A 23,134-nucleotide genomic window follows, 5' to 3' on the forward strand; every position below is an offset into this window, starting at 1 on the left:
TAAGTACACAGAACAAAGATGTCTGTGAGTAAAGCCGAAAGAGGAGGGCTAGGGGCATGTATGACACCAGAAGGAAAGATAGACAGTAAAGACTGGGACTGTATAACTTAGTGAAATCTAGAGGGGTCAATGATGGTGACTAAATGTACAAATACAAAAATGTTTTTACATGTGGGAGAACAAATGAATGTCAACCTTGCAAGGTGTTGAAAAAGGGATGGTATTGGGGAAAAAATAAAATCAATGCAAACTGGAGTCTATGGTTAACAGTAACATTGTAATATGCTGCCATTAAATGTAACAAAGGCAACATACAAAAGCTAAATGTCTATGAGGGGGGATATAAGGGAGGGGTATGGGATTCTTGGTAGTGGTGTTGTATGAACTTGTATTTTTTAAAAATCTTTTTTATTATTTTTAAAATTGGGGGGAGCAGTGAATATGTTCAAGTGCTGATTATGATGAATGCATAACTATATAATATTGTGAACAATTGATTGTACACTGTGGATGATTGTTTAGTATGTGAATATATCTCTATAAAATTGCAAGGAAAAATATAAACAGAGGAATACGAGTGCTAGAGAAAAAACGGAGAGAGAGGTATGTACCTATTTATTGTTGGTGGGGAAGTAGAGTGGTGTAGCCTCTGGAAGACAGTGTGGTGGTCCCACAAGAAGCCTGAGTATGTGGGTGCCATATGGTCCTGCAACCTCATTATAGGGTATATACTCAGAAGATCTGAGAGCAGGGACACGAATGAACCTTTGCACTCTGATGTTTATGGTGGCAGAATTCATGATTTGCAATAGATTGAGGTGGCCTAAAGGTATATTGACTGATGAACAGAATGGTGAACTGTGGTGTATGCATATGTGATGGTTAGGTTCATGTATCAATGTGGCCAGTTGATGGTACCTAGGTGTCTGGTCAAGCAAGCACTGGCCTAACCATTACTGCAAGGACATTTGTGGCTGGTTAATAAACCAGAAAGCTGGTTTATTAAATCATCAGTCAACTGGCTGAAGCTGTGACTGATGACATCAACAAAGGGTGTGTCTTCTACAATGAGAATGCAATCAGCTGGATTTAATCCAATCAGTTGAAGACTTTTAGGTGAGACAGATAGAAGACCTTCATTTCTTCTTCGGCTGACCAGCGAAGCATTTCCTGAAGAGTTCATCAAAGTTGCCAGTTCGTTGCTTGAGGAGTTCATCGAACACCTTCATTGGAGTTGCTAGTTTGCTGCCTGCCCTACTGAATTTGTACTCATGCATACCCACAGTTGCATGAGACACTTATAAATCTTATATTTATAGATATCTCTTGTTGATTCTGTTTCCCTAGAGAACCCTAACTAATATAGTATATAATAGAATTTTGAGCAATTGCAAGAAGGAATGAGGCTGTGAGATGCAACTAGGTGAATGGATCTTGAGGACAGCAGTTTGAGTGAAGTATGCCAGAAACGAAAAGACAAATGTTATAATGCCTCATTAATATAGACTAACTATAATGTGTAAACTCTGAGAATTGAATCTTAGAACACAGTTTGTCAGGGGAATGCTTAATGTAATTGTCTCTAGATTGTAAGCTCTCACATATATTCCTGAGCTGTGATGGTTATCTCCAAATTCTGAGATGCTGAGCTCTTTGCGTATAACCTGATTGGTCTCTGGAAATTTAGGTATCGGTGTGACACCTGAAACTCAGAGCTAGAGCTTGGCAACCAGGAATGTCAGTATTAGCGCATACAGCAACTGTTAAAAACAGCTGAAAAAGAGTCCAGACTTCAGTTAGAGAGATGAATGAAGCAGATCTGGTTAGGACTAAGGCAAATCAGGCCAAAGAGTCAAGGACAATATTGACTGTGTTTTAAAACTTCAACTTTTGTGTGAGACCAATGGAGGAGATGTTTATTTGGTGCAGGATCTATATTTTCTCTAGCACACTAAATAATTTAACTTGTATGGTCAGTTTATTCAAACACCATAATTACATGGATCTTTGGATAGGAAGTGAGATCTGGTAGGTTTGCACAGGTTAGTGCAAAATCCCAATACATCCCAAAGTAATTTGAGCAGAGAATAAAATATTTGCAGAGCCCACATGAGGAACTGTGGGAAAAATGTGGAAATGTTGGACTTCCCCACCTGGGTTATTACTGATATTCTCACAAACATTGAGGACTAAAAATTTGGAGGCTGAGCCCTCGATCTTGGGGCTTGCCCTTATAAAGCTTGTTACTGCAAAGGAGAGGCTAAGCCTACTTACAATTGTGCCTAAGAGTCTCCCCCAGAGAACCTCTTTTTTGCTCAGATGTGGTCTCACTCTCTCTCTCTAAACCCACTCAGCAGGTAAACTCACTGCTCCCCTCTCCTCCCCACCACGTGGGACATGACTCCCAGGGGTGTAAATCTCCCTGTGACTCAGGACATGACTCCTAGTGATGAGCCTGGACCTGGCACCATAGGATTGAGAAAATCTTGACCAAAAGGGGAAAGTGAAATGAAACAAAATAAAGTTTCAGTGGCTGAGAGATCTCAAATAGAGTCAAGACGTCACTCTGGAGGTTATTTTTAGGCACTATATAGATACCCCTTTTTAGTTTTTAGTGTATTGGAATATCTAGAAGGAAATACCCGAAACTGCCAAACTGCCACCCAGTAGCCTTGATTCTTGACAATAACTGAATAACTATGTAGCTTACAAGGTATGACAGTGTGATTGTGAAAACCTTGTGGATCACACTCCCTTTATCCAGGGTATGGATGGATGAGTAGAAAAATGGGGACAAAAACCAAATAAAAAATAGGGTGGGATGGGAGTGATGGAATGCTTTGGGTGTTCTTTTTACTTTTATTTTTTTTCTTATTTTTATTCTTTCTGGAGTAAGGAAAATGTTCAAAAATTGATTGGGGTGATGAATGCACAACTCTATGATGGCACTGTGAACAACTGATTGTACACTGTGGATGATTGTATGGTATGTGAATATATCTCAGTAAAACTGAATTTAAAAAAAGAGCAGCAGGATTATAAGTGAGTAAAGGCTGGCTGGGTAAATCAAATACGAAAGGCAAGCCATCACGTAGGGCAAACTGGATCTGATGCTGCAGTCTTGAGGCAAAATTTCATTCTCTGGGAAATCTCAATTCTGCTCTTAAGGCCTTTCAACTGATGAGATGAAGCCCACCGAGATTATCTCCTTTACATAAAGACAACTGATTGTAGATGTTAGTCACATCTACAAATTACCTTCCCAGCAATACCTAGGCAGAGTTTGAATAATTGCAGCAATATCCTAGCCAAATTGACACATAAAGCTGACCATCATAGTCCATCTCTTGTCAATTTGACATCCATACACATTTCCATATATCATACTTAATCACCAAACAAAGGCAATAACAAAGTCATACTACCACCTAAACATGTTACAATTATCCTACAGACAACTGAAAACATGCTAATCCTTTCCCCAGAAAAGGATGCAAAGTCCTTGGGTGATGGTGACTCTTCTTGATAACTGTGACTTAAATACTGTGATGTAAAATTAACTATTATTAATACATCTGATGTTAGATAATAAGGGGATAAGAAGGAGAAGAAAATAATATTTGCCATTTATATATATATATTCAAATATATTCATAAAAAATAAAAAAGAAATACTGATAAATATCACAGTCCTCATGTTTACAATTATTCGCATGGTCATAGCTGGTATTTATAACTACCTTCTTCTACTACCCATTCCATACTCCATACCCTTTGCCCTCAGGAATATTTCAGTTGGTCATGGTTCTCTGCTTGGTGGAATGACCCAAACATTCATTACTTAAGGGTACGGGGCCATTAGTAGTCCTGCATGGATTGGCTTATGTAGTTTTGGATTGATTTTAGTCACTGGGCATGGGAGTACTATGGGAGACACTCTAAGGGCTCTTATTATTCCAGACAAACTCTTCCATACTTCCATTGTCTAATAGAAATCCAATTTCCCCTTAGAATCAGGATCAATCACCCCAGCCAGTATAGTAACTCACATCTTTGCCCATTGATGCAGAGGGACTAGGAGCCCAATGGGGCCTGGTGGCAGTTTTAACTTCCAGTTCAATGGAAAATCATGGAATCATTGTGTGTCTCCTGGTGGAAGCATCCTTCCCTTTGGAACTTAGACCTTTAGACCAGCATAGCATAAGGTCACAGAGATAGGAAGGCAAATTTTGTTAGTGGATCACTAGTGCTAGTAGTAAGTGGTGCCATTCTCATTTCTGTCCCTTGATTCCTAGACCTGTGAATCCTAGCTATGGGAGAAACAGTGCCATATATTAGATGCTGATTTAGAGATACACAGCCTCCCAACAGACATTGCTTCCACCCTACGAGGGATATCCAACTAGCTGCCACTGTAACTGTATCTTCACAAGGGCATTCCACCATTTTATCAAGCCTGCTGCTTCAGAATGATGGGAAACATGGGAAAACCAATGAATTCCCTAAGCATGGGCCCACTGCCACACTTGATTTACTATGAAGTGAGTTCCCTGATCAGAAGCAATGCTGTGTGGAATGCCGTGATTGTGGATAAGATGCTCTGTAAGTCCACAGGTGGTAGTTTTGGCAGAAGTATTGCATTTAGGGAAAGCAATCCATATACAGAGTAAGTGACTATTCCAGTAGGAAGAAAGCACTGTCCCTTCCATGATGGAGATGGTTCTAATGTAATCAATCTGCCACAGGTAGCTGGCTGATAACCCCAAGGAATGGCACCATATTGCAGACACAGTGTTGGTCTCTGCTGCAAGAAGATTCATTAATGGCTGAATGAATTCAGTAATGGCTGAGCAAGGTTGGCCTTGGTAAGTGGAAGTCCATGTTGTTGAGTCAATGCATAAACTCCATCCTTGCCACCATGGCTACTTTGTTTATGATCCTGTTGGACAATGACAGGAGTAGCTGGGATAAGCGGCTGACTGGTAACCACAGAATGACAGAAGGAGTCATCCTATGTACTTGGTTATAAAATCCTCCTCTGGACCTTCCTGATGTGGGTGAGCAGATCTGATGTGATAAACCTACACTTACATTCTAATCTCCCTAAGCCTTTGGATGCCTTCCTCTACAATATACCAAATCAGTTCTGGCAGTACAACTTTCTTTAGTGTAGGCCACCTTCTTTCTGGTCCATGCTTTAACCAACCAACTAACCAAGCTGTTAAAACCCTTTACAACCACTTCAGCTACAACACTGAATCCAGAATCTCTGCTTAGTGGGCCCATATCAATAAATTTGACCTGATTCAACTTTATGTTCCTTTCACCATTATCCTTCACTCTTAATATCAATTCCCACACATATTCTCAAGATATCTGTCTGAATAAATTGGAAAAAGCATGCAATTCTTTTGGTGTATAGTACACCCCTTGTGGGTCACACTTTGTACCTTACCCTTGCACCAACTAGACTAACTTGAGTCTAGTTAAATATTTAGAAGAAAAGAGGGGTGGCTGGGGTAGGTCCCCAGGAGAATCAGCAGTGCCTTTTAAGGCAACGACCTCCGGGGAGGCGATCATAGATTCTTCAGGCAAGCAGGATTAACCTCTACAGACAGGGTTGGAATTCTGCTTCTACTGGCAAAGCATACTCAGCAAAATTTAGGGGTTCAGTGTCCTCAGCCTCACTGATATCTTCCCTTATGTCCCAATTCCACTTTTCAGTATCTTATTCATTCCTAATCAAGGCCCTCACTTTAGCAGAAGACACCTACAAGGTGGGGAATTCAATTTGCACTGTAATTCAGTTACTGGCAGGATGAGACTCAGTGTTTGGTTTTCAGAAATCTCATCCCTGTGGCTATAGAAGATAAGGATTTCTTTCAGGGCAGACAAAGAAGTTTTTATGCCATCTAGGCAAAGCCTGAACTGGTAATTTGAAGCCCTGAACTCATCCTTTAATTTCCCCACTTTCTCCAAGACCCTTAGGGGCAATCTCATTATACTACATTTTACTAAAATGTTCTAAATTTCAAATACGTATTCACCCAGAACCTCTCCTTTTATAGGTATTTCACTAGGAGTATCCATTGGTGATATTTTGCATATCTCTATTGCCACATCATGCCATGGACTACCACTGTCCTCTTTACTGGAAATAAAGGCATTCATGCCTTTAAATCTAATAAGATTAAAGAATCAATTCCAAAAAAACCCAGAACCAATTCAAAAGATTCAGTTCCTCTAGAGTCACACACACACACACACACACACACACACACACACAGAGAGAGAGAGAGAGAGAGAGAGAGAGAGAGAGAGAGCAAGAGAAACAGAGAGGGAGGAAGAGAGAGAGAAACAGAGAGACAGAGAGATTTATTCCAAGAAGTTGATTTATATGATTGTGAGGACCAGCTAGGTAAGTCTGAAATCTGTAGGGCAGGCTGTCAGGCAGAATTTCTTCTTTCTTAGGCAAACCACAGTTCTGCTTTTAAAGCCTTTTAACTGATTAGATGAGGCTCACCCAGATTATTGAGAAAAATCTTTACTTAAAATCAACTGTTTGTAGATGTTAACCATATCTACAAAATATCTTCAAAGCAACACTTAGATTAGTGGCTGAATGAATAACTGGCATTTTAGCCTAGCTAGATTGATACATAAAACTGACCATCACAGACCCCATTTTACTTCATGCAAATATGTAAAGAGATATGAATATCCAGCTATTCTTACAGTTGCAAATATACTACCTTTATGTTTTTCAAAGCACAAAACCAAATCTGTTCTTTAAAAAAAGGGATGATCTCAACTAATCAATAACAGTGAACAGACTGAATCAGTAATCAAAAACCTCCCAACAAAGAAAAGCCCAGGAATAGAGGACTTCATAGGGGAATTTTACCAAACATTCCAAGAAGAATTAACACCAATCCTGCTCAAGCTTATCTAAAAAATTGAAGAGAAAGCAATACACCTCAATTCATTCTATGAAGTCATCATCACCCTCGTACCAAAGCCAGAAAAATATATCACAAGGTAAGAAAATTACAGATGGATATTATGAATATAGATGCAAAAATCCTCAACAAAATACTTGCAAATCAAATCCAACGGCACATTAAAAGAATTATGCACCATGACCCAGTGGGATTTATACCAGGTATGCAAACATGGCTCAACATAAGAAAACCAATTACTGTAATACACATTAACAGAATGAAGGCACAAAATCCTCATGATCATATCAATGGATCCAGAAAATGTATTTGACAAAATCCAGCACTGCTTCTTGATAAAAACACTTAGAAAACTAGGACTAGAAGGAAACTTCCTTAACATGATAAAGGGAATTTATTAGAAACCCAGTGCTAACATCATAGTCAGTGGTGAAAGACTGAAAACTTTCCTGTTAAGAACAGGAACAATACAAGGATGCTCACTGTCACCTCTATTATTCAACATTGTAACGAAAGTTCTAGCCAGAGTAATTAGGCATGAGAAAGAAATAAAATCATCCAAATTGGGAAGGAAGAAGTAAAGCATATCCTATTTGTAGATGACATAAGCCTTTATACAGGAAATCCTGAAAATTCCATAACAAAGCTCCAAGAGCTAATAAATAAATTCAGCAAAGTGGCAGGGTAAAAGAATAACACTCAAAAATTAGTAATGTTTCTATACACTAGTGAATGAACAATCTGAAAAGAAAATCTAGAGAAAAATTCTATTTACCTTAGCAAGTAAAGAACCAATATTTAGGAATAAATCTAATCAAGGATACAAAGGACTTCTATGTAGAAAATTATAAAATATTGCTAAAAGAAATAAAGAAGACTTAAATAAATGTTCACAGATTAGAAGACTAAATATTGTTAATATGTGAATTCTACCCAAAGTGATTTGCAGGTACAACAAAATCTCAATCAAAATTCCAAAAATTTTCTTTGAAGAAATGGAAAAGTCAATCATCAAATTTATATGGAAGGAAAGGGGCTCCAAATATTCAAAGCCATCAAGAAAAAGAACAACATTGTAAGACTCACATTTCCTGATCTTAAAATATACTCCAGAAGGTGGGACAAGATGGTGGCATAGGAAGGTGTGGAATTTAGTTTGTCCTCTAGGACACCTAGAAAATAGCCAGGAATTGTCTGGAACAACTGTTTGGGGGGACTTCTGTGACCAGACACACATAATACACCAGCCTGGAATGGGTGGAAGGGTTGAGATCACAGCAGAATTGTGTCTCCCAAGTTGTAAAGGCTGGTGACCCTTCTGCACTGACATGGAAAGCTGTTTGGAATTGCTTCCCTGTGGGAAACAGAAGCAGTCTCTACTAGGAAAAAGGTAAGGAAAGCTCAACCAAGCTCTAATTTCAGATTTGATTAACAAACGCAGACTGCTAAATACAAGCTCTGAGCACAGATAAATATACAAATCAAGCTCAAAAGAAATGTAGAGGTATCTCACTGGCAGACAGGAGGTTGGGCTGATGAAAAAAAGAAACAAACAAAAAAAAAGCAAAGGCTTTTGGAGTTGGCTGAGCTCAGAATACAGGAAAAGGTCTGTGCCCCAAGAAAAGGGGCACAGAGAGCCAGGTAAAACTCTAGTTCTTGATTGGTGAACACAGGGGGCAGGGGGCTGACTCTGGAAAGAACTTTTTTTTTTTCACTTTTTATCAGCCTATTAAAGAAAGTGGCAGCACTTCCCTAGGCAAGGGTGGAGTTAAGGTATGCCTGAGATACAAAGTAACTAGTCAGGTGAAGGAGATAATTTTCTAAAGGGCGTATCTTCCCCAAGAAAAGAAGGGGGCAGGGCCCAGCACAAGTGGTGGCCCTTCTTCAGAGAATTCAGACTCTGGGAGTTGGATATCAAACAGTTTAAACCCACCTTTTGTGTCAGCCACACCCCCCAGCAGGGAAAGAATCTGCAGAGAATTAAAGGCACCTTACCACTTTATGATGGTGGGGAGCAGTGGGCTGACAAGTGCCACCTGCTGAGAAGGATAGGGAAAACAAAATATCAAGAGGCTTCACAGTAAAGACTGACTCCCTGTTTGGTCTCATCACCAGGAACATCAATAGAATTACATCCTTTTCCTGAGTCTTAGGCTTGTCTTGTTTGGGAAAATTTGATTGGGATCAATCTTATCTGGGGAGATCCTCTTCCTCAAAAACAAAAAACAAAAAACAAAAAAAACAAAAAACAACAACAAAGAAAAACAAAAAAACAACAACAAAAAACACAAAAAACAAACAAAAAAACAGCAAAAAAAACAAAAAAAAACAACAAAAAAACACAACAAACAAACAAACAAACAAACTAAAAAACTAAAACAAAAATAAACCTCTGTATAGGCAGGACAAGAACCAGAAAAAACAAGACCTGAAAAATTCTGATCAGTTAAACAGAAACTGTGCTAGACATCTAGAGTAAGTTGAACTGAATGACAAAGAACAGACAGAGAAGAAAGCCAACCAACAAGAAGACCTTAGGTAAAAGAGAGAAAACAACCTCCAGAATAAACTAATTAAGGAAATCAGATGCTTAGATACAAGCAAAAAATCGAGTCATACTAGGAAGCATGAATATATGGCCCAGTCAAAGGAACAAACTAACACTTCAAATGAGATACGGGAGTTAAACAACTAATTAAAGATGCTCAAACAAATCTTCTATATCAAATCAATGAGCTGAAGGAAAATATGGCAAAAGAGATGTAGGATATAAAGAAGACACTGGGTAACCATAAAGAACTTGAAAACTTGAAAAAATAAATGACAGAACTTATGGGAATGAAAGGCAAAATAGAAGAGATGTAAAACACAATGGAGACATACAGCAGTGGATGTGAAGAAGCAGAAGAAAGGATTAATGAACTTGAGGACAGGATATCTGAAATCCTACACACAAAAGAACAGATAGTGAAAAGAATGGAAAAAATATGAGCAACATCTCAGGGAAGTGAATGACAACATGAAGCACATAAATATTTGTGTTACGGGTGTCCCAGAAGGAGAAGAGAAGGAAGAGGGGGCAGAATGAATAATGGAGGAAATAATCACTGAAAATTTCCCAACTCTTATGAAAGACATAAAATTACAGATCCAAGAAATTCAACATACCCCAAACAGAATAGATCCAAATAGACCTACTCCAAGACACTTAATAATCAGATTGTCAAATGTCAAAGACAAAGAGAGAATTCTGAAAGCAGCAAGAGAAAAGCAATCCATCACATACAAGGGAAACTCAATAAGACTATTGGTGGATCTCTCAACAGAAACCATGGAGGTTAGAAAGCAGTGGAATGATATATTTAAGATACTGAAGAAAAAATCTGCCAACCAGTAATTCTATATTTGGTAAAACTGTCCTTCAAGCATGAGGAAGATTTTAAAATATTTTCAGACAAACAGACACTGAGAGAGTTTGTGAACTAGAGACCTGCTCTACAAGATATATTAAAGGAAGCACTACATGCAGATAGGAAAAGACAGGAGAGAGAGGTTTGGAGAAGAATGTAGAAATAAAGATTATCAATAATGGTAAAAAGAGAGAAAAAACAGATATGACACATAAAATCCAAAAGATAAAATGGTAGAAGAAAGTACTGCCTTTACAGTAATAAAATTAACAATTAATTGATTAAACTTCCCAGTCAAAACAATAGACTGGCAGAATGGATTAAAAAACAGGACCCATCTGTATGATGTCTACAGGAGACTCACTTTAGACCCAACGACAAAAATAAGTTGAAACTGAAAGGTTGGAAAAAGACATTTCACACAAACAACAACCAGAAAAGAGTGGGGGTTGATATACTAAAATCAGACAAATTAGAATTCAAATGTAAAGCAATTAAAAGAGACAAAGAAAGACACTGCATTTAAAAAGAGACAATTCATCAAGAAGAAATAAAAAGCATAAATATTTATGCTCCAAGCCAGAGTGCCCTGAAATACGTGAACACTGACAACACTGAAGGGAGAAGGAGACACCTCTACAATAATAGTTGGAGATTGCAATAATAGTTGGAGATTGCAATACACCACCCCTATCAATGGATAGAACATTTAGAGAGAGGATCAAAAAGGGAACAGAGATCTTGAATAATGTGGTAAATGAACTAGACTTAACAGACATTTACAGAACATTGCACCCTATAACAGCAGGATACACATTTTTCTCAAGTGTTCATCAATCATTCTTCAGGGTAGACCACATATTGGGTCACAAAGCGAGTCTCAATAAATTTAAAAAGATTGAAAGTATTCAAAACACTTTCTCAGGTCATAATGGAAGGATGTTGGAAATCAATAACAGATGGAAGGCTGGAAAATTCACAAATATATGAAAGCTAAACAATACAGTCTTAAACAACCAGTGGGTCAAGGAAGAAATTACAAGAGAAATCAGTAAACATCTCAAGGCAAATGAAAATTAGAATACAACATATCAAAACTTATGGAATGCAGCAAAGGCAGTGCTGAGAGGAAAATTTATCACTCTAAATGCCTATATAAAAAAAGAAGAAAGAACAAAAATCAAGGAATTAACTGTTCACCTTGAGGAACTAGAGAAAGAACAGCAAAAATAACCTCAGAGAAAACAGAAGGAAGGAAATAACAAAGATTAGAGCAGAAATAAATGAGATTGAGAACAGGCAAACAATAGAGAATCAACAAAACCAGAAGTTGGTTCTTTGAGAAAATCAATAAAATCAATGGAACCTGTTCTAGTGTGCTAATGCTGCCAGAATGCAAAACACCAGAGACGGATTGGCTTTTATAAAAGGGGGTTTACTTGGTTACACAGTTACAGTCTTAAGGTCATAAAGTGTCCAAGGTAACACATCAGCAATTGGGTACCTTCACTGGAGGATGGCCAGTGGTGTCCAGAAAACCTCTGTTATCTGGGAAGGCATGTGGCTGGTGTCTGCTCCAAAGTTCTGGTTTCAAAATGGCTTTCTCTCAGCACGTTCCTCTCTAGGCTGCAGTTCGTCAAAAATGTCACTCTTAGTTGCTCTTGGGGTGTTTGTCATCTCTTAGGTTCTCTGGGGCAAGAGTCTGCTTTCAATGGCCATCTTCAAACTGTCTCTCATCTGCAGCTACTCTCTCAGCTTCTATGCATTCTTCAAAGTGTCCCTCTTGGCTGTAGCAAGCTGGCTCCTTCTGTCTGATCTTATATAGTGCTCCAGTGAACTAATTCAGACCCACCCTGAATGGTTGGGGTCACACTTCCATGGAAATTATCCAATCAAGGGCTTCACCCACAGCTGAGTGGGGCTCATCTCCATGGAAACACTCAGAGAAATACAATCCAATCAACATTGATATGTCTGCCTACACAAGATTACATCAAAGATAATGACATTTTTGGGGACATAATACATTCAAACTGGCACAGAACCTTAGCTAGGCTGACAAAGAAAAAAAGAGAGAGGATGCAAATAAGTAAAATGAGCAATGGGAGAGGGGCATAACTACTGACACAGCAGAAATAAAGGAGATAATGGGAGGATACTATGGGCAACTGTATGCTATCAAACTAGACAACTTAGACAAAATGGACAACTTCATGGAAAAGCATTAATAACCAGCATTGACTCGAGAAGAAATAGAAGATCTCAACAAACCAATCACAAGATATTCATCCAAAACCTCCCAGAAAAGAAAAGTTCAGGATCAGATGGCTTCAAATGTGAATTCTACCAAGCATTCAAGAAATAATTAGTACCAATCCTGCTCAAACTCTTCAAAAAAATCAAAGAGTGGGGAAAGCTACCTAATTCATTCTATGACGCTAACATAACCCTAATACTATAGCCAGGCAAAGATACTACAAGAAAAGAAAATTACAGATCAATCTCTTTAATGAATATAGATGCACAAACCCTCAACAAAATACTCTATAAATCAAATCCAGTAGCACATTAAAAGAATTATATACCACAACCAAATGGGTTTTATTCCAGCTTTGCCAGGTTGGTTCAACAGAAGAAAATCAACGTAATACATCACATCATAAATCAAAGGGGAAAAACCACATGATCATCTTGATTGGTGCAGAAAAGGCATTTGACAAAATTAGCATCCTTTCTTTATGAAAACATTTTAAAGGATAGGAATACAGGGAAACTTTTTCAACATGATAAAGGAATATACAAAAAACCAACAACTAACATCATACTCTATGGAGAAAGACTGAAAGCTTTCCCTCTACATCAGGAACAAGTCAAGGATGCCCACTGTCACCATTGTTATTCAACATTGTGCTGGAAGTTCTAGCTAGAGCAATTAGAAAGAGAAAAAGAAATAAAAGGCATCCAAATTGGAAAGGAAGAAGTAAAACTTTCACTGTTTGCAGATGACAGGATCCTATATGTAGAAAATCCTGAAAAATCTACAGCAAAGCTACTAGAGCTTAGAAATTAGTACATCAAAGTTGCAGGATACATGATCAACATGCAAAAAGCAGCAGTGTTTCTATATACTAGTAATAAGCAATCTGAGGAAATCAAGAAAAAAATTCCATTTATAATAGCAATCCAAAGAATCAAATGTTTAAGAATAAATCTAATCAAGGACATAAAATATCTATACACAAAAAATCTACCAAAAATTATTACAAGAAAATCAACAAAGACCTAAATAAATGGAAAGGTATACCATGTTCACAGATTGGAAGACCAAATATAGTTAAGATTTGATTCTACCCAAATTACTTTATAGATTCAGAGCAATATCAACTAAAGTCCCAGCACCTTACTCTGCAGAAATAGAAAATCTAAAATCAAATTTATTTGGAAGGGCAGAGTGCTCCAAATTGCTAAAAATATCTTGAGAAAGAAAAATGAAGTGGGTGGTCTCACACTATCTGACTTTAAAGCCTATTACAATCTCCCTGGCAACATGAGACGTAACTCCCGGGGATGAGTCTGGACCTAGCATTGTGGGATTGAGTAAGCCTTCTTGATCAAAAGGAGGAAGAAAAATGATACAAAATAAAGTTTCAGTGACTTGGAGATTTCAAATGGAGTCAAGAGGTCATTCTGGAGATTATTCTCATGTATTACATAGATATCCCTTTTTAGTCTTTAGTGTATTAGATAGCTATAAGGAAATACCTGAAACTGTTAAACTGCAATCCAGTATCCTTGATTCTTGAAGACAATTTATAGCTATATATCTTATATGATGTGAACATGTGATTGTGAAAACCTTGTGGCTCACACTCTCATTATCCAGTGTATGGACAGATGAGTAGAAAAATGGGGACAAAAACATGAAAAGATGCTCAAATTCCTAGCAATTAGAGAAAGGCAAATCAAAACCACAATGAGATATCATCTCACACCTACTAGAATGGACATTATCAAAAAAAAAAAAAAAACAACAACAACAAAACAGAAAACTACAAGTACTGGAGAGGATGTAGAGAAACAGGTATACTTATTCACTGTTGGTGGGAATGTAGAATGGTGCAGCCACTCTGGAAGGCAGTGTGGTGGTTCTTCAAGAAGCTAAATACAGAATTGTTGTATGAGCCAGGAATCCCATTACTAGGTATATACTTGGAAGAACTGAAAGCAGGAACATGAACAGACATTTGCAAACTGATGTTTATTGCAGCATTAGTCACAATTGCCAAGAGATGGAAACAGTGCAAATAGTCATCAATGGATGAGTGGATGAACAAACTGTGGTAGATACATACAATGGAATATTATGGGGATGTAAGTCAGAATAAAGTCATGACACATGCCACAACATGGATGGATACTGAGGACATTATGTTGAGTGAAATAAGCCAGAAACAAAACAACAAATTCTGGATGGTCTCACTAATATGAACTAATTATAACGATCAGACTCTGAGAGTTAAAGTTGAGAACACAGGTTATCAGGTGATAGGAAGAGGGTAGAGATGGGCATTTGAAGCTAAAGGCGTATAGAATGTTCAACAGGATTGATTGTAAAGATCCAGAAATGGATAGCATAATACTGTGTGATGGAAGCACAATATTGTAATCATAATGAACAAAGTTGAGTGTGAGTATAGTTGAAAGTGGAAGGCTAGGGGCATGTATGACAATAGGAAAAACAGAGGATAAAGCCTGGGACTGTATAACTTAGAAAAACCTAGGGTGGACAATGATGGTGATTGAATGTACAAATATAAGAAAGTTTTTACATGAGGGAGAACATATGAATGTCACCATTGCAAAGTATTAAAAATGGGATGGTATATGGAAAAAATACAACTAATGCAAAATAGGGTCTATGGTTAACAGTAACACTGTAATATTCTTTCATTAATTGTAACAAAGACAATATAGCAAACGTAATTGTCAATAAGAGGGATATAAGGGTGGGATATGGGATTCTTGTAGTCATTGTTTCTCCTTTTTTTCTCTCTTTGCAGAAGAAATGGAAACGTTCTCATGTAGATTCTGGTGGTAAATGTATATGTAAGTGATTATACTGGGAGCCATTGTTTGTACACTTAAGATGGATTGTATGCTGTGTGAATAAAACTGTTTAGAAAAACAGGAAAAAAAACCATATTGCAAAGCACTATAATCAAAACCAGCATCATACTAGCACAAGGATAGAAATATAAACCATTTTAATTGAACTGAGTGTTTAGAAAACAACCCCCAGATTTATAGCCAACTGATTTTTGACAAGGGGGCAAAGACCGTGCAATCGGGAAAGAACAGTCTTCAGCAAATGGTGTTAGGAAAACTGGATATCCATATACAATAGAATGAAGGTGGACCTCTTTGTCACACCATATACAAAACTTAACTCAAAATGGATCAAAGACCTAAATATAAGAACCAGAACCGTAAAACTCCTACAAGAAAATGTAGCTAATCATCTTCAGGACCTTGTGTTAGGCAAGGGTTTCTTAGAATTTGTGCTCAAAGCACAAGGAACAGGAGAAAAAATAAATAGACTTCTTCAAAATTAAAAACTTTTGTGCATCAAAGGACTTTATCATGAAAGTAAAATGATATCCTACACAATGAGAGAAAATATTTGGAAGCCAGATATCTGATAAAGGTTTAATATCTAGAAAATATAATAATATCCTACAATTCAACAACAAAAAGCAAACAACCTATTTAAAAGGTGAGCAAAAGACTTGAATAGACATTTCTCCAAAGAAATATACAAATGGCCAGAAAGCACATGAAAAGATGCTAAACATCATTAGCCATTAGGGAAATGCAAATCAAAACCACAATGAGATGTCATTTCATACACACTAGAATGGCTACTATTTAAAAAAAATAGAAAATTACAAGTGTTGGAGAGGATATGGAGAAATAGGAACATTCATTAATTGCTGGTGGGAATGTAAAATGGTGCAGCCACTATGAAAGAGGGTTTGGCAGTTCCTCACAAAATTAAATATAGAATTACCATATGATCTGAGAATCCTTTATCTAGGTATATGCCTGAAAGAACTGAAAGCTGGGTCTTGAACATATATTTGCACACTAATATTCATAGTGGCATTATTCACAATTGCCAAAAGATGAAAGCAACCTTATATTGACTGAGGAACGGATAAACAAATGTGGTATATACACTTGATGGAATATTATTCAGCATTAAAAAGTAATGGAGTTCTGATTGATGTGAAAACATGGATGTAAGTTGAAGACTTCATGTTGAATGAAATAAGCCAAACAAAAAGGACAAATATTTTATGATCTCACTGATATAATAAGAATAAGAGAACTCATAGGTTCGGAACCTAGAACATAGGTTATCAGAGGACAGTGTAGGGGTAAGGAATAGGAAGTCAAGGCTTAAAATGTACAGTTTCTATCTGGCAGATGGAAACGTTTTGGTAAAGGATGGTGGTGGTGGTAGCACAACATTGTGAACATTATTGATAGCTCTGAATTATATAATTGAATGTGGTTAAAAGGAGAAATTTTAGATTGCATATATGTTAGTAGAATAAAAAAATCATTCACAGAACTGCACACCAACAATGAGTTCTAAGTTTAACTAAGAAATATTATTAATAGTAAAATTATAAAAATGTATTTTCATCAATTGTAACAAATATACCACACCAATGCAAATTTTTAATAATAAGGTGGTATATGGGAACCCTGTATTTTATTCAGAATTTGTCTGTTAACCGACAACTTCTCTGATGAAGTTACAAAGGAGAAGAGAATCCCCTAGTTAGAAATTTGGTACATATTACTAGGAGTTTAAAAACTTTTCGTTCTTGTTTAACATCAGAAAGAAATGGCTTTCTTGAAATGCTCTGTTTTTCTCAATTTTAATGGAGGAAAGTTCTGACATCCAGATCATGATTCTGGGGAGTATATATTTCATTTTACAAAGGAAATATCTACTCATGATAAAGGTTTCTATTATAAAACAAAATCTATTTAGCTTAAGTGCCAACTGCTGTGTGAGAGTTTTGCATACAAATATAATAAGAGATGATCCTTGTCTTGGAGGAACTCACAATTGGGTAGAACAGATTTACAAGTGAACTAAAAACATAAAAATAGTTGGTGTGCTTTTAGAATTATAGTACAATATTGGGTTTATACTCAACAGTAATATATCATGAGCATTTCTTGTTCACTGCATCATGTTCTTATTAATGGAGGTAATATTTTTCTTAACTCTGAAGATATTTATGAGACTCTTTTTTATTGTTGTCTTCTTTTCCATGCATTGTCTCCATTTCCTCTGGGTTCACTCTTCCTGCTACTTTAGTATCAATCATTCATGTGGAAATTCACTCAAATGATAATAATAAAAGCTAATATTTATGGACCGCATTATGTATCAGACAGTGCTTGAAGCTCTTCCATTAAACCATTTAGTAGGGTGTTTATTCATATTTAAAATGATTCACTAAAAATTGATTGGAAATTGTGAGTGCAAAGTGAAACTTGACAACTGAAGGATTCATAGTAGGAAGGAAACCAATGCAGACCCTACTATTTTTTTTTTAGGAGTTTCCTCTATATTGGTATATGGGGTCTTTTCTCTTGGGCAGTTCAGTTTCCGAGGAAATAATATTCTAATATCTTACTGGAATGATATAGACATGACTACTGACTTTCCATAAATGCAGCAGAAGAGGGAAGTCAGGCTCCCATCATTCACTATACATATTGTCACTTAATTCCCTGTGTTTTAGCCTGGGTCCTCTGGAAAGCTGAGCTTGAGGCAAGAAACAAAGTGCTGATGCTGTGCCTAGGAGATGCAAGCCCATGGTGTTAAGGATGAGGGAATATAGCCATGAGACAAAGGAAGATAAAAGGCAATGCAATGAAATGTATTGACTCTTCTGGCCCCCTTTTACAATAATCCATAAAGAGATGTAGCAGGCTATTTGGCTGTGTATTTTAGTATGAGGGACTTTCTTTGGAAGTATTACAAGGAGAAATTGCACATCTGAGTGGTACATGGAAGAGGGAAAGGAGTGGGTTTATCATCTGTTTTCCGCTACTCAACATTCATTCACTCCACTAGTTGCTGACTCTTTTGCACTTCTGGAACATGTCTTGTGGACCCTTAGTAGCCACTCGAAAAGCAAGATCCCATGTCCTACACATGTGGCATTTCATCCAAGTCCAGAAAGTGTAAGGCAACTCAGTGCCAATATGGTTACAGTAAGCCCAGGGTTTCAAAGTAGACTCATGCCAGCTTAGAAAGCTCTGCAAGTGCAATGGACAAGTCAGTGACAGTTGTATGGTCCAGGTAAGTGGTGCCTTTAGAAAGAAAATAGATAAGAGGGTCAGAGTTGATACACAAGGTTTTGGTTCAATATATTCCTGCTCTACACCGTATCTGGTGGTTCCATGATCCCTTTTGGTCAAGTCTCCTCCTATCCCATATGGGAGTTGGGGATTGTAGAGATAGGAATGGGGATGGATATAGTTATCTGGATGTGCACGTGAAGAGAAAAAGATTTTACAAAATATTCAGAAGTTAGGATTTTTTTAAAGAAAACAACAACCAAGTTTTAAAAATTGTAAAAAAAAGTAGTGGTTGCTAATTAAGTAAAATTTTAATACAGAAAAGTAGAAAGAGGAGAATAATGATCATTTATAAACCTACCACCGAGAGATAACCACTATTAATATATTGATATACATCCTAACAGATATCTTCTCTAAGTCATAAATTTTATACAAATGGGATCATACTATACATACTGTTTTTTAACATGAAAAGATTAATTTATTAAAAATTACATGAGTGCTCCATCACTAGGGATTCTATTATTAGTGTAAGTCTAAATCTCTGTTCTCATGACTGACCTCACTCAGACCCAGAAACTCTTCTCCACATGGCTTGCCCCATGTTCTTGAAACAAAAGACGACCCTTTCCAAATGCCCAGAAAGTTCCTCATAGTATCATTGCTGACATAGAGACAGATGTAAAGGGAAGATCGAGAAGTGAAAATACATAATAAAAAAAGAAAAGACAAATTAATTAAGTTTTTAAGTCCTTCCTCTGAGTTATCAGCAATGCAACAAATTCTTGAATGATGAAGTATCATTTCCAGTAGTGCTGAGTGTCCATTTTCTTATTTCTCTTCATGTTCTACCTAATTCAGGACTGTAGTGGAATTTAGAATTTGCACAGTATTTGCAACAATTGCTGATAATGACTGAAGAACATTTAGTGACATTAACAGTAATTACTTTTAAATTTGAGAATTTATAGATCAAGAACCAACACATAACCAGCTCAAAAATATTACCATTTGTTCCGGTTGCTAATGCTGCTATTATGCAAAATACCAGAAATGGATTGGCTTTTATAAAGGGGTTTTATTTGGTTACAAAGTTACAGTTTTAAGGTCATAAAAGTGTCCAAGCTATGGCATCAACAAGTATACCTTTGCCATACCATTGGCATCTGGAAAACCTCTGTTAGCTGGGAAGGCGTGTGGCTGGCATCTGCTGATCCCAGGTTGTGTTTCAAAATGACGTTCTCCAAAATATCTGCATCAGCTTCCAACAGCCGTCTTCAAAATGTCTGTCTCAGCTGCAGCTCCAAGCTCCTTCTGTCTGAGCTCTTATATAGGGCTCTAGTAAACTAATCAAGGTCCACACTGAATGGGTGGGGCCATACCTCCATGGAAATTATCTAATCAGAATTAACACCTACAGTTGGGTGGGGCACATCTCCATGGAAACAACCTAATCCAAAAGTTCCAACCTAATCAGTGCTAATATGACTGGTCACCACATGGTGTTTTGGGAGACATAATACATCCAAACCAGCAAACTATTTGAATATCTTCTTGGGAGAAATGGCTACTAAGTCCTTTGTCTAATATTTGTTGATGAGTTGGGGAGTTCTTTGTATATTCTGGATATTTAACCCTTATCAGACATACGATTTCAAAATATTATCTTCCATTATGTAAACTATTTTCTCACTTTATTTTTTAAAAGCAGTTTTATTGAGATATATTCACATACCATACAATCCATCCAAAATGTACAATCAATGGCTTGTAGTATATTCACAGATTTGCGCATTCATCACCACAGTCAATTTTAGAACATTTTCATTACTCCAAAAAGAAAAGCCCCATACCCTTTAGCAGTCACCTCTCAATCCCTCTATCCTTCCCCATTCCTACATAACCACTAATCTATTTCTGTTTCTATAGACTTATTTATATTTACATTTTATATAAATGGAATCATACATTATGTAGTACTTTGTGTCTGGATTCTTTCATTTAGAATAATGCTTTATAAAATTGTTAATATTTTTTAAATTAGAGAAGTTGTAGGATTACAGAAAAGTCATGTAAAGAGGTAAAATGTTCCTATATACCCCAATGTTGACTCTGCATTAGCATATACATAAAGCTTTTTGTTTTTTTCTTTTTTAATGCAATTTTATTGAGACATATTCACACACCATACAATCCATCCAAAGTATACAACAAATGGCTCAAATTACAACCACATTACATACTGTTTTTTAATCCATGTTTTGCTTAATATAGCATAATCATCACTTCATTTCAATAAAGATTTCTCTGTAAACCCACATCTTCTCTAATTAAAAAAGGAGATAATACTTAAAAATCAACAGGAGATATCTGTAAATATGAGATTTTATAGAAGGGCCTCATGCAACTGTGGGGATGCACAAGTACAAATTCTGTAGGGCCAGGACTCATGAGTCCAAATTCTGTAGGGCAGTCAGTGAGCTGGCAACTCTGATGAAGGTCTTCAGTGAACTCCCAGGAGAAGCTGGCTAGCTAAAGAAGAAGTGAAAGTTCTCTCTCTGCTCCCTTAAAAGCCTTCAACTGATTGGAGTAAATCCAGCTGATTGACTTCTCTCATTGTGGAAGACATTCCCTTCATTGATGTAATCAGACACAGATGCAATAAACTGATGATTTAATAAACCAGCCTTCTGGCTTTATCAACCAGTCCCAAATGTCTGTTCAGTAACAGGCCAGTGCTTGCTTGATTTGACACCTGGGCACTATCAGCTGGCCAAGTTGATACCTGAACCTAACCATCACAGTCCACCCCTTGTCAAATTGGCAGCTATACACATCCCCTTAAACCATACTTAATCTCTAAATAGAACATAATAACACACATATGTTTTGCCTAACAATACTCACTCTCCTGTGTACAGCCAGAAATGCACTAAGTCTCTCCAGAATAGGGTGCAAATCCTTGGGTAACATTCACTCTTAAACCTGATATCCTATTACTTAAATCTGTGAAATGAACAATACAACTCATGTCATATGATAAGGAGATAAGATAGAGGAGAAAACAAAGACATTTGCTTTTTGTACAGATACAAACATACTCATAACAAAACAAGGAAGAAATATTCATGCCATCATAGTCCTTGTTTCTGTAACTGGTCACATGGTTGTAGTTCATATTTATCACTACTTTCTTCCACTACCCATTCCATGTTCCCTTTACCATCAGCAAACACCTCAGCTGGCCATTGTTCTTCGCCTGATGAGGTAAACCAAAGCTTCATTCCTGAAGTTTCTGGGTCATTGGTAGTCCTGCCCAGATTGGGTTGTTGTGGTTTTCTGTTGACTTTAATCACAGGGCATGGTAGTACTAAGAGACACCCTAGGGGATCTCCTGTAATCCAGGAAATCTCTTCCTTACCTACATTGTGTAGGTGCAGTCCTATTTCCCCTTGATAGTCAGGATCAATCATCCCAGCCAGTAGATTAATCCCCTTCCTTGCCTGTTGATTCAGAGGCATGAGAAGCTCAATGTGGCCAGGTGGCAGTCTTAACTTCCAGTTCAATGGAACTATTGTTGTGTCTCCCAGTGGGAGCACTCCTCTTTTGGAACTAAGATTTGTACACCAGCAGAGCTTAAGCCTGCAGGGACAGGAAGCAAAAATATTCCTAGTGGATCACTAGGGGTGATAGTGAGTGGTGACACTCTCATTTTCACCCCTCGATTCCTGGACCCATGAATCCTGGTGTTCTAGTTTGCTAATGCTGCCAGTTTGCAAAATGCTGGAAATGGATTGGCTTTTATAAAGGGGGTTTCTTTGGTTACAAAGTTACAGTCTTAAGGCCATAAAGTGTCCAAGGTAAGGTCAACAATTGGGTACCTTCACTGAAGGATGGCCATTGGTGTCTGGAAAACCTCTGTTAGCTGGGAAGGCACCAGGCTCTGGGTCTGTAAACTGTCTCAAGTATGGGAATTGATTAAGGGGCTGTGACTCTATGTTTTGTAATTCAAGTTAGACTTTTGTTCACTTAACCTAAATTTCTTCTGCTTTTACAGATCAAAGAAGAATTTAGTAGACTGCCCATGTATTTTACTTCTAGGTACCCCGTGATCTGCTAGCCAATGCCTTAAGTCTCTGTGAGTCAGATTATCTTGCCTTCTGCTTTGAGCCTGCTTTCCATTATGGTAGCTATGCCCACCTTGTCTTTGGTGATTAATTGCTGCCACATGGCTTCTGCCAACTTGGGATCTGATTATCCCCATTGTGTTTAAGGATTTCAGCTCAGTGACAACAGTTCCCACAGTAATATCTGATCTACAGAGGAGGGCAACTACAGAACTCTTCAGGGATGATGGAGCTGGTATCACAAATT

General features: G+C 37.3%; 1 protein-coding gene across 1 annotated transcript in view; it reads left to right on the forward strand.

The window, feature by feature from the left end:
* The window catches only part of ARL6IP6 (ADP ribosylation factor like GTPase 6 interacting protein 6), an 80,872-nt gene extending 76,010 nt beyond the window's left edge, over positions 1–4,862 (forward strand). Inside the window, exon 4 of the mRNA XM_037849125.1 lies at positions 4,750–4,862. Coding sequence (XP_037705053.1) covers positions 4,750–4,834 — 85 coding nt within the window. The 3' untranslated portion in view covers positions 4,835–4,862. The remainder of the gene's footprint in view (positions 1–4,749) is intronic.
* Positions 4,863–23,134: the final 18,272 nt, after the last annotated feature.

The sequence above is a fragment of the Choloepus didactylus genome, chromosome 9 (genome assembly GCF_015220235.1).
Source record: "Choloepus didactylus isolate mChoDid1 chromosome 9, mChoDid1.pri, whole genome shotgun sequence".
Lineage (NCBI taxonomy): Eukaryota > Metazoa > Chordata > Mammalia > Pilosa > Megalonychidae > Choloepus > Choloepus didactylus.